Source organism: Toxotes jaculatrix, chromosome 15 (assembly GCF_017976425.1).
Source record: "Toxotes jaculatrix isolate fToxJac2 chromosome 15, fToxJac2.pri, whole genome shotgun sequence".
NCBI classification, from domain to species: Eukaryota; Metazoa; Chordata; class Actinopteri; family Toxotidae; genus Toxotes; species Toxotes jaculatrix.
In genome coordinates, this window is record NC_054408.1 from 22,030,899 (window position 1) to 22,044,584 (window position 13,686).

At 46.4% G+C, this 13,686-nt stretch overlaps 1 protein-coding gene across 1 annotated transcript; it reads left to right on the forward strand.

Annotated features, from left to right (window-relative positions):
- The first annotated feature begins 13 nt into the window (after positions 1-13).
- Positions 14-13,612, forward strand: LOC121194178 (minichromosome maintenance complex component 3 associated protein). The gene is made up of 29 exons (XM_041056848.1): positions 14-82; positions 298-1,956; positions 2,422-2,669; positions 3,048-3,129; positions 3,311-3,464; positions 3,577-3,770; positions 3,866-4,005; positions 4,251-4,448; positions 4,585-4,853; positions 5,029-5,191; positions 5,507-5,664; positions 5,883-6,106; positions 6,462-6,706; positions 6,911-7,011; positions 7,232-7,363; positions 7,641-7,754; positions 8,032-8,184; positions 8,331-8,528; positions 8,662-8,730; positions 8,819-8,953; positions 9,111-9,264; positions 10,096-10,360; positions 10,468-10,565; positions 10,801-11,191; positions 11,352-11,642; positions 11,759-11,888; positions 12,202-12,387; positions 12,668-12,818; positions 12,994-13,612. The coding sequence occupies exons 2-29, from the start codon at positions 417-419 to the stop codon at positions 13,153-13,155; spliced, it is 6,345 nt and encodes a 2,114-aa protein (XP_040912782.1). The 5' UTR covers positions 14-82; positions 298-416; the 3' UTR covers positions 13,156-13,612.
- The last annotated feature ends 74 nt before the right edge of the window (positions 13,613-13,686 follow it).

Here is a 13,686-nt window from a genome sequence, read left to right on the forward strand (position 1 = left end):
AATTTGTCGGACCGGAACCGGATGTGAAAAAGTGTGTTTAAACTGAGTCAAAAATCAACACAGCGACCACAAAGTTCGAAAGGTGAGATTTTTTGTGCATCAAAGTTGCATAACTTTGCAGTATTTCCCGAGACTTTTGTGTTTTACCAGTACAGCATCTTGAAGAGCAGTGAAACAGCTAAGCTAACGTTAACGTCAACAGTGTTTGTAATGTTAGCTAATGCTAGGCGGCCGAGCCATGCATTGTTATTCGCTCATTGTTGCTATGTCGCTCTTTGTTGACTTTCAACGCGATAGGATGGTGCACCGGAAAGGTTGAGATACTGGGAACGTGTTACAAATTTCTTCTGCTTGAATGTCTGGATGAGAAACATTTCCTTCACGTACCTACCAAGGATTAAACATCGCCCATCGCCATGAATCCACCCAACCCATTTGGAAGTCCGCAAGGTGGAGCTTTCCAAGCCCCAAGCAACACTATGAAGACTGGCCTGTTCCAATCATTTGGACAGCAAGGTTCCAGCAGTCAGCCCCAATCTATGGGATTTTTTCAAGCGTCAGCGTTTGGACAGCCATCTGTCTTAAATCAGCCCTCACCTCATGGAAATACCATGTTTGGACAAGCCCCTGCCTTTGGACAGTCATCTGCACAGCCTCCCTCGCTGCCTACAATAGGCCAGGCTCCAGCATTTGGACAGCCGTCATTAGGAATGAGTAGCTCAGGCTTTGGGAGTGGCACAGCACCAGCTTTTGGACAGACTAGTGGACCAAACCAGAATTCAGTCTTTGGGCAGACACCTGCATTTGGACAGACTTCTGCATTTGGGCAGGCTCCAGGATTTGGCCAGCAGGCCTCAGGATTTGGCAAACAGCCACCTGGCTTTGGCCAGCAGCCCCCTGTCTTTGGAAACTCCCAAATGGCTTCTGGATCCAGCACTGCCTTAGGGCAACCCCGGCCACTGGGATTTGGACAGTCTGCGTTTGGACAGCCATCGTCTACCAGTGTCACCACCAGTGTATTTGGCACAGCGCAGAGTGTTACCCAGAGCAGAGCCTTTGGGTCATCAGAATTCAGTTTCAAGCCCGCCAATGAGGCACTTTTCAAGCCCATCTTCAGTGCCAGCCCCGAGCCTGCTAACCCTCAAACCACTTCAATGTCCAGCTCACCTTTTGTCAGCAGTGGAAACCAGACAAGCTCCAGCAGCACCACCACTGGCTTCTCTCTGTTGTCAGGTGATAAGTCCGGACCACTGGGTTTCAGCTTTTCACAGCCAGCTGCAGCCCCCTCTATCTCTGCTCAAAACAATCCACTAACAACAAGCAATAACAGTGGCCCTACAAACACTCTGCAGTTCACCTTTTCCCAGCCAGCCCCTCCCTCCAACTCCAGCACTAAGACATCCACCACTCAGCCCACCACCCCATCTTCTTTCAGCTTTACAGCCAAAGCCCCCCAGCCCCAGACAACACCCCTTTTTGGAGGAACCAATTTTGGTCAACCTTCAGCTTTTGGTGGCACCAAAGGTCAAGCAGAGACTAGCACAGATGAGAAAAGGGGCGGTCTTGAGGCCCTAGAGGATACAAATATATTTGCACGATTTAGTAAAGGCACCAAGCGCAAGGAGGATCCAGCTGTCCCCGGCAGTGGCCCAGAGAAGCCTGCCACTGATGAGGATGTTCCAGCAGAAGCAGATTCACCAAGACACCCCTCAAAGAGGCCCCTAATGAGGTCCCGTGGCCCAACGGGAGGCTTATTCAGTAGGGCAGTGAGTGGTCTCCGTAAAGAAGGCACTAACCCAGTAAGACGAGATGCCACAAAGGAGACTCAGCCGCAGCCATTGAAGTGGAAGGAGACAGAGGGAGAAGATGTCCAAGGTCAGGATGACAACCTGTCTGTTACACCACCCACTGTACAAGCACTCACCAGGGATGTGCTGGAAAAAACTGAGGAGTCAGGTGAGATTTACAAATCATACACAGTGTGTTATTTGCCTTTTGCATCAGGGTGTGTTTATGAATTTCTGAAGCCTGCTTGCACCATGAGAAGCAGCTGTTGCATAATGTATCTTAAACAATTACCTTTGAATGACCCGTTTATCAGTGGTTTTAATTTTTTCACTACCGTAACTTTTTAATGACATACTTGAAACTGCTGAAGAAACTGGTTGCATGACCCTTCACACTTGATTTTTAAAAAATCTTCAAATTTGATTTTTGAACATGAATTTTGTTTTTGATGATTATTTGTGGGCAATATTCATTTTGTTACCCTCTTCTCCTGCTATGAAAACACAATAATTTTTGTTTTTGATGAAGAAACCCAGATAGAAATTTTCATCATTAAATAAATTATATAAGCACACTGCATGATTAGACTATGCTAATTCTGTTGCCTGCCTATTACCCATCATCCTTATCTAGATTCAGCAAAAGCCTCAGACCCGAAGCTTGAAACTGTAACTCCTGTGAAACGTGGCGTACGCAGGGAGAGCTCAGAAAGCCTCAGCGGCATGTCTCCTTCTGACTGCACCATCATCCAGTGCAGGAATATACCTCCAGCCCTCAACAAGAAGGACACTATCGAGAAGCACTTTGCTCGTTTCGGCAAAGTCTCTAAAGTCCTGTGTCGGCCTGCCAAGAACCTGGCCATAGTACATTTTGATGACCATGTGAGTTTAATTCATCCTACCTGTCTGCATCACAGCAAGTTCACCATACTCTGGCTATCTGGAGTTACCGAGCCTCCTCAAAACTCTCAGCTAATGATAACCACATTTAGTCCTCAGCTAGCTTTGTTTTACAAGCACACATCATTTGAAACAGTAATTTTTATTTGTTACTCATAGTGTCAGTTAGAAGAACAGTATTGTAGCCTGGTTTTACTGATATTTTACTGGTGGAATGATGGTCTTTTCATATGTTTGAACAAGCTTGAAAAAACGCCGCCTTGCAGGTTTGGTTTGTTGCATCACCTGCTGTGTCACCAGACAGTGTGTGAGACAGGCCTAAGATGATGATGTGTATTTTTCATTTCGTTTTTCTTGCAGGTATCAGCAGCAAGGGCCAAGAAGAAAGGCAAAGTCCTGCATCGACAAGAACTTCTCCTCTTGTGGCAGAAAAAGAAGCAGAGTAAATATGAAAAGCTCAGTTAATATAAAAACTATTGCTAGAACCCTTTTCTGCTGGATTGAAGTTTCTGTTTAGAGGTGTAGCCCTACAAGTAAAAGTAAATAGAAAATAACAACATGTTATATATGTAAGTAAAGTGTCCTGAGCATTTTATTTCATATTTCCTTTTTTCATGCATTAGGTCCAGGACAGAAAGGGAGCAGGCCTGCAGCAGGAAAGGAGGAGGCAGACATAGAAAGCCAGGAGGACACAGCGTCCAAGGCTGCTTCCTCCCCTCTCAGAAGACCTCCCCTCAGAGCTGCTGCAGTCACCAACACCCTGACCTTCAGCCGCAGGTAACACCACACCACTATGAAGGAGTTTAGAGTGTTTTAGAGTTAACTGAAAATAACTGAAAATGTTGCTGTAGTGACTTGATTTTCTCACATGTGTACGTCTGTGTGTCAGCTCTCCAGTGAAGAAGTCACCAGTGGCCAAGTCTCTGCAGTTAGACACCGAACCCCAGAAGGAGAGCAGCACAGAATCCCAGAGCTCCGAGCGCCCAGTCCCCTCCTCCCTCCTCCATCTCATTGGCCAGGTGGCAGAGACAGCTGAAGACAAGTATCGCCTCCTGGAGCAGAGAGACAAGATCCTGCGTCAAGGTGAAAATACTTTTCCCATCAGTCTAATGCAGCCTTTTTATATGGCTGAAAAACACCATGGTCATTCAAAGCGTGTGTATGATATGTCTGCACAGGTCGACCAAAGCGGACAGACCTGGACCTGTCTAAGGTGTTTGTGGGGACGTGTCCTGACATGTGTCCAGAGAAGGAGAGGTACATGAGAGAGACACGGAAGCAGCTCAGCATATTCGAGGTCTTCCCAGACACAGAGATGGTAATGTCATTAAGGCCTATGTTTCACATTCACATTACACATTTTCTTTGTTTTTTTTTTTAAATGAAACTGACCCTGGGGGCAGCCGTGGCGCAGCAGGTTAAGAGTGCGGCTTTGGACTTTGGACAGGCCAGAGATCGGAGGCTCGCTGGTTTGATTCCTCGACCAAGCACAACGGATATGGGTAGTGGTGAAGGAGGCTTGAGGGATCAATAAATAAACTTAAACTTCCTGTCCCCAACTAGGTGGACCACACAGCAGCGATCAAAGAGTACAGTCGCTCATCAGCGGATCAGGAGGAGCCCCTGTCCCATGAGTTGCGCCCCCTGCCTGTGCTCAGCATGACCATGGATTATCTGGTGACTCAGATCATGGATCAGGGCCAAGACAACTACCGCGACTGGTATGACTTTGTCTGGAACAGGACCCGTGGCATCCGTAAGGTAATTCAAACATGTCTGAACAGCAGATAACTTCCGTCACACTCTTTCTGGGAGTAATTTATGTTTGTCATGTGTAGTGCTCATTTAATTCAGCGCCAGTGTTGCAGACTGATCTGTTCTTCTGTCCCACACACAGGACATCACCCAGCAGCACCTCTGCTGCCCACACACAGTGTCGCTGATTGAAAAGTGCACACGCTTCCATGTGCACTGTGCCCACCACCTCTGCGAGGAGCACATGTCATCTTTTGATGCCAAGATCAACAATGAGAACATGACCAAGTGCCTGCAAAGTCTCAAGGAAATGTACCAGGACTTGGCCACGCGTCATATCTACTGCCCCCGAGAGGCAGAGTTCCGGCAGTACAGCGTGCTGCTGAAGCTCAACGATGGTGACATCCTGCGGTCAGTCATGGAATCACACACACACAGACGATGAAATAATTGATGAGAATAAAAAGTAATAATTAGGTGTTCATAATGTTTTTGTAAAGTGTCATTGAAATACATGTTCTGTTGCATTACAAACTTAAGTCCATAATCTAATGCAAATCTTCCTCACGCTTTCATGTCCACACAGCGAGGTGCAGCAGTTCCGTGACGACGTGCGCAACTCGCCCGAGGTGAAGTTTGCAGTTCAGGCGTTTGCTGCAGTCAACAGCAACAACTTTGTTCGCTTCTTCAAGCTGGTGAAAGCAGCCTCCTACCTCGCCAGCTGCCTCCTACACAGATACTTCAATCAGGTCAGGAACTGGGTTCTGTTACTAATGAAAGAGACAGAGAAAAGCATGAGCTTCTGAAAAAGAAATTATATACACTGATGAGGTGAATCCAAGCAGAAGTCATTGTCAATTATTCATGTTCCATATTAAGTGTATATCAGTCACAGAGGATGACTACATACAGTGTTTGTTTATTACTGTTGGTGCCACATACAGCCATTGCTACCGCCAACGTTAAAGTAGCAGGTGTTTTGAAATGTCACATGGTGCAGCAAGTCCAGACACAATGTTGCGTTTCCATTGAGTTTTTCTTTTTTTCCCCCTGTGCGTGTGCAGGTCAGAGCTAAGGCCTTGAAGGCCCTGAACATTGCCCACACCGTGGGTCCACGGTCCACTGCGTTTCCAGTTGAGGACATAGCTCGGATGTTCATGTTCCGCAGCATCACAGAAGCATCTGACTTCATCCAGCAGTACGGCCTTAATGTGAACGATGGGTAAGTGTGATTTTTTTTTAAAGAAATATTTGAATTGAACAGTGAGCTGATATCATATTAGCTCCATTGTGCTAAGTATCACACATCTGAGCCTCAGAGTTAGAGAGTCAGATCAAAGGCCACACAATGGTGCCGCTGGCCTCTCTGCACCCATAACCTCCTTAGCAGCATTCACAAGTCATTGGGTTCAAAATGAAACACTCTTTTTTTGTTCACAGTATGGTTGAACTGAGTCGGACAGCGTATCAGGAGCCAGAGCTGCCACTGTCCCAGAAAAAGTCTGAGGTCATCCTTGCAAAGAGAACCGTGTTAATGGGAGAGGTGGTGAACGGAGGCCCCCTCCCTAACCCTCCCCGGCACACTCCCGTCTGCAGCTTTGACTCCCAGAACAAGTACCGTGGAGAGGGCCCTCTGGCTGAGCCCACTTCAAGCCAGTTTAAAGGTACTGGGTCCATTTTACACACCGTAATACATGTTTTCTTCAGTTACAGGACATGCACCTGTTAAGGTGAGCACTGGATGCAGTCACTCAGTTAAACCAACCCCTGCACCGTGTTTGTATGCAGTTGGAAAATTAAAGAGTTGAAGTAAAATACAGTTTTTCACCTTTTCTTTGACCAATTTTATGATACATTGTAGACCCACTGGTACATTTTCATGAGGAATAAAACACCTTCTGTAGTGACAGGACCTGCATCGTCTCAGTTGCAGTTGTCTTAAAATTCATTGTGAGAAGCAAGGACATATTTTATCACATCAGTGTCAAGATTCATCATTGATTTTCTTCATTGTCTCAGCTACTGCTGCCAAGCTGGAGGTTAAGGCGTCAGCCAGCGCTGAGCTGCCGCCGCAGGTCGCATCACTTGTGGACACTCCCTCAGGGTTTGGGCTTCCTCCAGCTGTTACAGACGAGCAGAGCGAATCGCATTACAGCCCAGCCCACCCGACAGACGCCCAGCAGCTCTTCCAGCCGATATCTCAACCTCAGCCCGTCAAATCGCCCTCGCCTCCAGCCATACCGCAGCCGGTGTACAGCGATGAGGTAGGAAAGATCAAACCACATGGACTAATTCATTCTCACTGAATTGTCTGCACTGTGGCTATTATAATCTTTCGCTCTGATCCTTGTATATATTACTAAGTATGTCTCGTAAATTTGTTGTTAAAGTGTTAGAACAGTCCATCTTTAATTAGAGCTCATAAAAGCAACAGTGACCTGTACTGACCAGCTGTGTTGTATCTGCAGGACATCATGGCTGAACTAGACTGTGTGATTGAGGAGGTGGTCGAAGCAGCAGTGAGGGAGGTCGCTGATGTTGGTGCCAGCTACGTCACAACAGCTCTTGCGTAAGTTCAGATGATTTGTAATCCATCCAGCTTTCCTTGTGCATGATAAGTTCAAATGACATACATTTTAATGTACATCATACTTAACCCACTTCTTCAAAGTTAGCATGAGTTAATTAGATTACAATGTGTGGAGTCAGTGGTCGGCTACATCCTCAGGCTGTTTTATTAAGATGACTTCACTTGCTGTCCTGTGCTGTCCACCTTTGTGGCTCTGCAGTGAGAGCAGTGTGCAGGTGGAGTCACTGGTGAGCGAGGTGTTGGGACAGATGCTGCAGGAGGTGTCCTCCACCGAGATGAAGCTGGAACAGGAGCGTGTCGCTGAAGAGAAACGCAAGCTTGAAGAAGCCAGGTTGGTCTACTGGCAGTGATATTATTGCACTCTGCCGTTTATTATCATGCTCAGCTTGATTAAGAAAGGGGAGAGCGCCTTCTGCCCTGAGCCAAAAAACAGAACGCAAAACAAGTTTTGTTTGCTCTGTTAGTGTTTTTTTTGTTCAAGCACACATACTCATAAACTGTTGCCACGTTTTCCGTTCAGTTTCTGACATCCAGAGAAGGGCTGCACGATGAAAAAGTACTCAACCATAACTCACCCATATTTTGTTTTCACTTTCTGTGTGTACCAGGAGGAGGCAGGAGCACGAGGCTTTCCTGGCTCAGTTCAGCCTCAGTCTCTGTACAGAGATCATCCACGAAGTTTTAGATGACACCATCAAGGAGACCGCCTCCTCTGAGATCCAGTAAGATTTTAAAGCTCTTCAAGCTCTGATCTGGTCTCATGTCAGTGTTTGAACACTTTATATGGCCTGTGTTGGTAATACCAGCTCTCACACTGTCTTTCTACAAAGCCCTCAGTTTCAATAAATTAATAAAAACTCATAGAAAATGAAGTTACGTGGGCAACATGACTCCTTATATTGACAATAAAATACAATAAAATCCCTTTATCTCCCATTTTCACAAATGAATTCCACTGAATTCAAAATGTAATTCTTTTTATTTGTTAACCTTTTTCAGGCAGGCGGTGAACGAGAAAGCCGAGTGTGTGGCTAAATGCACAGAGCAGGTCTGCACCAGTCTAGTTGAGGAGACTCTGAATGCAGACATTGCTCTGATGGTTGAAGAAATCCTCGATGCTGAGCTGCAGCGAATCCACAAGTACATCAAAAGGTAAGAAAACAGGCAAACATTTCTCTGCCTGGCCAATATCAAATATTTGATAACAAACGCACCTGAATATCACCTATACATATTAGAATTCAAATATCCTGTATCAATAACTTTCCTTTTGTCCCCCTTCTCATCTGTACCACCAGGTGGCGTGATGTGGTAGCAGTTCGTCGGCAGCTGAAGAGACAGATGAGAGGTTTCCCTGCAGCTCCTTGCTGTGTGGACCCTCGTTTCAAACTCAAGGCTCTGGCTCCCAGCGCCCCCATACAGCCCTCCATAGCAGATCTTGCCCGTGGTCTGGTCAACCTGGGAAACGCTGGCACCCTGTCTCTGTCTAGCACCAGGTATTTTCATGTCCAGTCAGTGTTGTTGTCCAGGTCTGTGGACAACACGAGGTTGGGTTTTTGCAGCATGCTCTCTGAGGCTAAATCAGTGAATGTCATTTTACCACTCCATGTTTTTTTTTATCTTGTTAAGATTATTAAAGATGAGACAAGATGCAGTCCACCAGATGAGAGTCCACTACTACTATCAGCGGCTGCTTGAGTAAGTCTTGAGTTGATCAGTATGTGTGTTCAGTCAGTGGTCCATGTCACAAAGCAGCGTGTTGACGGTTCTTTGATGTTGCCTTCAGTGAGACAGTGTGGGCGCCGCTCAACCTGCCAGCCCTGGTGGCAGAAAATATCCCTGACCCACCTGACCGAATCTTCTGGAAAGTTGCTCTCCTCCTACCCAGCGACCACGAGAGTGTAGCCAGCCTGGCAGACAGGTAGGCCGCTGCAGTGCACTGTGACAGTAGGTCAACACGACATAACAGCAGTGGTGACAGGCAGATATTTAATTTCCTTTGATAGTTCATTCGATTCATTCGTGATCACGGCACCAGAACCCAGTGTTCATCAGACCTCTCCTGTCCTGTGTGTTAGGATCCTGTCAGACTGGCTGGAGGTGAAACTTGGTGGTGACAAGGTGTCAGAGGTCAGGCAGGAGCAGCCCGATGGCACACTGCAGACCCTCTGTGTCTCCAGCACACTGCAGGAGAAAGGACAGCGCACTCACCAAGTCTACATCAGCATCAAGGTTAGATCAGGCTGCAGCTAATGTTCAATTTGAAGTTAAAAGACCTGTGTGGACAATATAGCCCTTTCAGCACGATGCCCAGAGTTTAGGGGTACAAAACTAACTGGACAGATACACAGGAAGTCAAACAAAGTCATTTGTCTGTCATCACAGACATCTCCACCTCAATTTAAATGGCAATTTTCTCAGTCAAATCTGAACCACATGTGTGCCTGAACCAACACTGAAATGACACACAGCTGCTCAAGGGACATTTAGTATCCATGTGTCCAGTTACTTTAGGACCCTTGCAGTTTGTGCACTGTGTCTTCTGTCTCCTACACAGGTCTTTCTATACTGATGTAAACTTACCCAAATTAAAGCCAAGACTTGGCATTTTAGTGTTACTATTGTATTTCAAATGAAATGTATATCCATCAGCAAAGCCATCAAACATGCTACACTAAATATCTCAACTTACTAATGACCAGGGGGAAAATGTGGAGGGAAACTAAGTAGAAAAAATATGATTTGTGTAGAGAAAATAAACAGAGTTTGCAGATGGTGTTGTGCTGACCTTTATTTTGCTAAGATACAACTTGGATCCTTTTTTCTTATTTGCTTTCCCTGTCATTGGTAATGATTGACAACAATTGTGGAGTGGGGGTGTGCAAACGTTTTTTCAGCTTCTGAAGGGGGACTTGCCAGAAAACTTTTGAAACATTGGTGCAATAGTATAAATGTATGGTTCCACTCTCTATATATAATTTTGTAGTTATTTAGGTTCACAAAAATATTATTTTCCTGCCTTGGCACAGTTTTCCAACCACTCTTCTTCTTGTTATGTCCCAGGCTTCCCGAGGCCCACTGACTGAAGACGGCCTGTTCAAAATGGAGGAAAGCTGTGAGCTCCAGGGGACAGCAGCTCTGATCATGTTGCTCCCCGCCATGCCCATCATGGAGCCCGGGCACGACGAGCAGGACGTTCCTCTGCTGTCGGCCCTGCTTCAGCTCAAACAGCTGCAACAAGCCAGCACCTGGCACTGCCCACTGCCTCTGGTCATTCTTGTGCCAGGACCTACCGATGGAGCTGCTGATACACAGAAACTTGTAGAAGGTAATGAAGACACACGTGTTTCTTACACTGTATGTCAGGCAGTTTATATGAAACAATACAAATATGCAAACCCTGAAGTGTTCCTCTTACGGTGTGATGTCCCTTAGCCCTGATGCTGCACACACTGGTCAACGAAGGCCTGATATCAGAGTACACATTCTTCTTCATACCAGAGACCACAAGTGACATCCAGGGATCCAAACAGGTACTACACCATACACAGGGGTGAGAAAGGATTGTACTTCTCTCCTTCTTTCTCTCCTCCTGCTCTTTGTTTCCTCCTCCTGTTCTCTTCTCCTTCATCTCTTTCTTCTCCTTCCTCTTTGTCTTCAATTTAAAATCACTACTACAGATAAAGTTAAATCATTTTGAAACAGTCTTTATGGCCTGTTAACCCTCTCCGTCTTGTCTCCCACCTGTCCTGGTGTGTGTGTCTCTAGCTAATCCAGGCCATGCGCTGGGTGCTGGCCCGTGCTCCACCGTCCTTCTCACTCACCTGCCAGACCCTGCTGCAGCTTGTAGAGGCCACTTTGAGTCATGAGTTCAGTTCCAGAGTTTACGCCCACCGCCAGGAGCGAGCCGCCGCATGTCTTCCCTCACAGGACCCTGCACCTGTCGTCCAGCTGTACAACGCTGTCCTGGCTCACATAGCTGATAAAGTGTCATCCCAGGACCTCTGCAAACTCTCATGGCCACCGGGAGAATTCTGCCTGCCTGATACCCAAGAATTTGTTCCTCACCTGGGCTGGAACTCGGCTCAGCACCTGGCCTGGCTCCGCAAAGCCATCCTCAGCCTGCAGCTGCCACAGTGGGAGCAGCTATCTGCCACTGGTCAGTGACTGACACAGCTTTAGTATGTCATTTCTGTTTGCAGGGAGGCTACTTTTTTTTTTTTTTTTACACTACAGTTTGTATTCATTTTTCCAATCCTCAGCTGTATCCTCCTGAGTACAAAGAAACCTCCCTTCCTTTATTGTCTCCCTCTCTCTAGACTCGTGGTGTGAGCTCTGCTCCTCCATCTATCGCTACGCTGCTCAGATCCCAGTCTCACGTTGCAGTCAGCCTCTCCTGATGTCGCAGTTGGAAAACCTCCTGGAAAGGGTCAGACTAAAGGGTCACCGTACCCGAACCCCCAGATCCCAGGTAACCATGGGAAGCTGGAGCAGTGGAGATGAGAGCGTGTGTCCACCCTACAGTCAGATCCCTTGGGACGACGTGCTGGTGATTTGCATAGACCACAAGCTGAAAGACTGGCAGATACCTGGACCACCTGCCTGTGAAGGTGTGGAAACTTATTTTACTGTGGTTTATAGATCAAGAATTTGCACGCATTTTCCACCTGTGCCCGCTGATGGTGTATAAGGAAAATGTAACTATTTGTTTGTTTCGTTGTTTAAGATGCTGTGACAGAGGATGGCGAGATCCTGGTTTACTTCCCCACAGAGTCACACAAAGGTTTCCAGCCACCTGAGGAGTGGACCCAGGCCGTCAGACAAACACACAGGGAGAAGCAGCAGGAGAAGGAAGGGTAAGGGGCTCCAGACATCTCTAAAAATGTATTGTTAGTCGTCTAGACTGTTACCTTAACCTTAAAACTGCAGAATGCAAACAGCCAATTCAGTGTTAGGCAGTTATTACACAGACACACGGAGTAGGTGGTTATAAAGGGCAAACACACCAGTGTAACACTACTGAAGGTGAGCATAGTTTACAAGAACATCCAAACGAGTACAAGTTGCATCACAGTGACCTTGCATTTTGTGTCCCTCCTTTGCTCTCTCCCTTTTCTTACCCCCTCCCCCATCTCCCTTTCGTCCTCACCCTCCCTCTTCCACCTTCAGGGCAAGTGCAGCTGCCTTTTCCACACCCACCAGTCTGTCCCTCAGACAGAGGTTGTTCCACAGTTTGGCGGAGCCTGTCGTGGCCTCAGCAGCCCCGCTGGACATCTCACACACTCCCACAGCACAAGAACTACTGACCCACAAAGTCCTCCAGAGCTTAGAGGAGGAGAAGGCTGAAAGCAGAAGGTACAACAGCAGCTCTGCTGTTAGATACATGTGTTTCATGTAGGCTTGATGTTTATTTAAAACACCATTTTGCTTGTTGACTCTATTGGAAGGAGAACTAAATAATCTTATCATAAAGGAATAAAGTGTCAGTGTTCAGTTTGTAGATGAACTTGTCCTGCTGTCACTGGTAAATATGTGAGTGTCCTGTCTAACTCTCTCTCTCTCTCTCTCTCTCTCTCTCTCTCTCTCTCTCTCTCTCTCTCTCTCTCTCTCTCGCTTTCTCTCTCTCTCTCTACAGGGTGACGGAGCAGCTTCAGCGTTGGCTGGATGGTGACCCCTTGGACCACTTGTCCACACCACTCTTCATTCCATCCTCCACACTGCTGTCCATGCCCAAAACCATAACCCACTCCCCCACAGCCAAGACTAGAGATGCCACACCTGCACAGGTACTACATCTCTCCTCCTTTCATGATTCAGCTTTTTTCTTTCAGTCACTCTTTGAGAAAAGACCAAGTTTGGTCAAACCTACTGAGCTTTACACTTGAAGTTTGGTGAGTGTTCTGTAAATGTTGCCAGCACAGGTTGCAGCAATCATGTGTTTTCATTGTTTTGACTTCGCAGGAGCCTGATGATCTGTCGGAGAAAGCAACTGGGCCCAAAGCCATTCGTGTGTCAATGGCATGGCGACTGAAGGAACTCAATCGACAGATTTTAGCAAGCCAAGAGGAAGAACTGGCCTGCAGGTTGAAGCTGAATGGTCTGCTGAGCATTGTTAATGACTGATGAGCTGTTTTTTTTTTTTTCAGAAATGTGTTTGCAGCTGTACAGGTGATTGAAAAGTGAGGACGAACAAGCCTTTTGACTCCAGCGACAGACTACTTTCATGTATTTGCGGAGCTCATGCTGAATCTATGGCAGAGTTTGTTCACCGTGAATCTCTCATCTTTTAATCTGTTGAGGTTCACTGATTGGACAATGTGTGCGTGTCCGTGTGTACAATTCAAGAAGGAAATAAAGATTTTTACTTCTGGTTTAATTTTCTACCATTGATTTTGAATCTATAACTTTAATATGTGTGTGATTTTGTACAAATACAGTGTCAAAGATTGTGCACTGCTTAAACTCAAGAAAAGCTGCCTTTTCTGTCTTAACACCTGTTGAATTACTTGGATTGTACATGTACAGTGAATGTTGAATGATGACACTGTCGGATAACTATTGAATAAAAATGTTATTTTTCATCTAAGTTTTCCATTTAGCCCGGTTATCATTCACACGCTGTCGTTGGGTCGTCATAATCAATGTGTGAGCACA

Excerpts from the sequence above, each read along its gene's own strand:
- LOC121194178 (XM_041056848.1), top strand. The coding sequence starts at position 417 with ATGAATCCACCCAACCCATTTGGAAGTCCGCAAGGTGGAGCTTTCCAA. Across the intron at positions 7,755-8,031 it reads ACCGCCTCCTCTGAGATCCA|GCAGGCGGTGAACGAGAAAG; the intron begins GTAAGATTTTAA and ends AACCTTTTTCAG. Across the intron at positions 11,889-12,201 it reads AAGCAGCAGGAGAAGGAAGG|GGCAAGTGCAGCTGCCTTTT; the intron begins GTAAGGGGCTCC and ends TTCCACCTTCAG.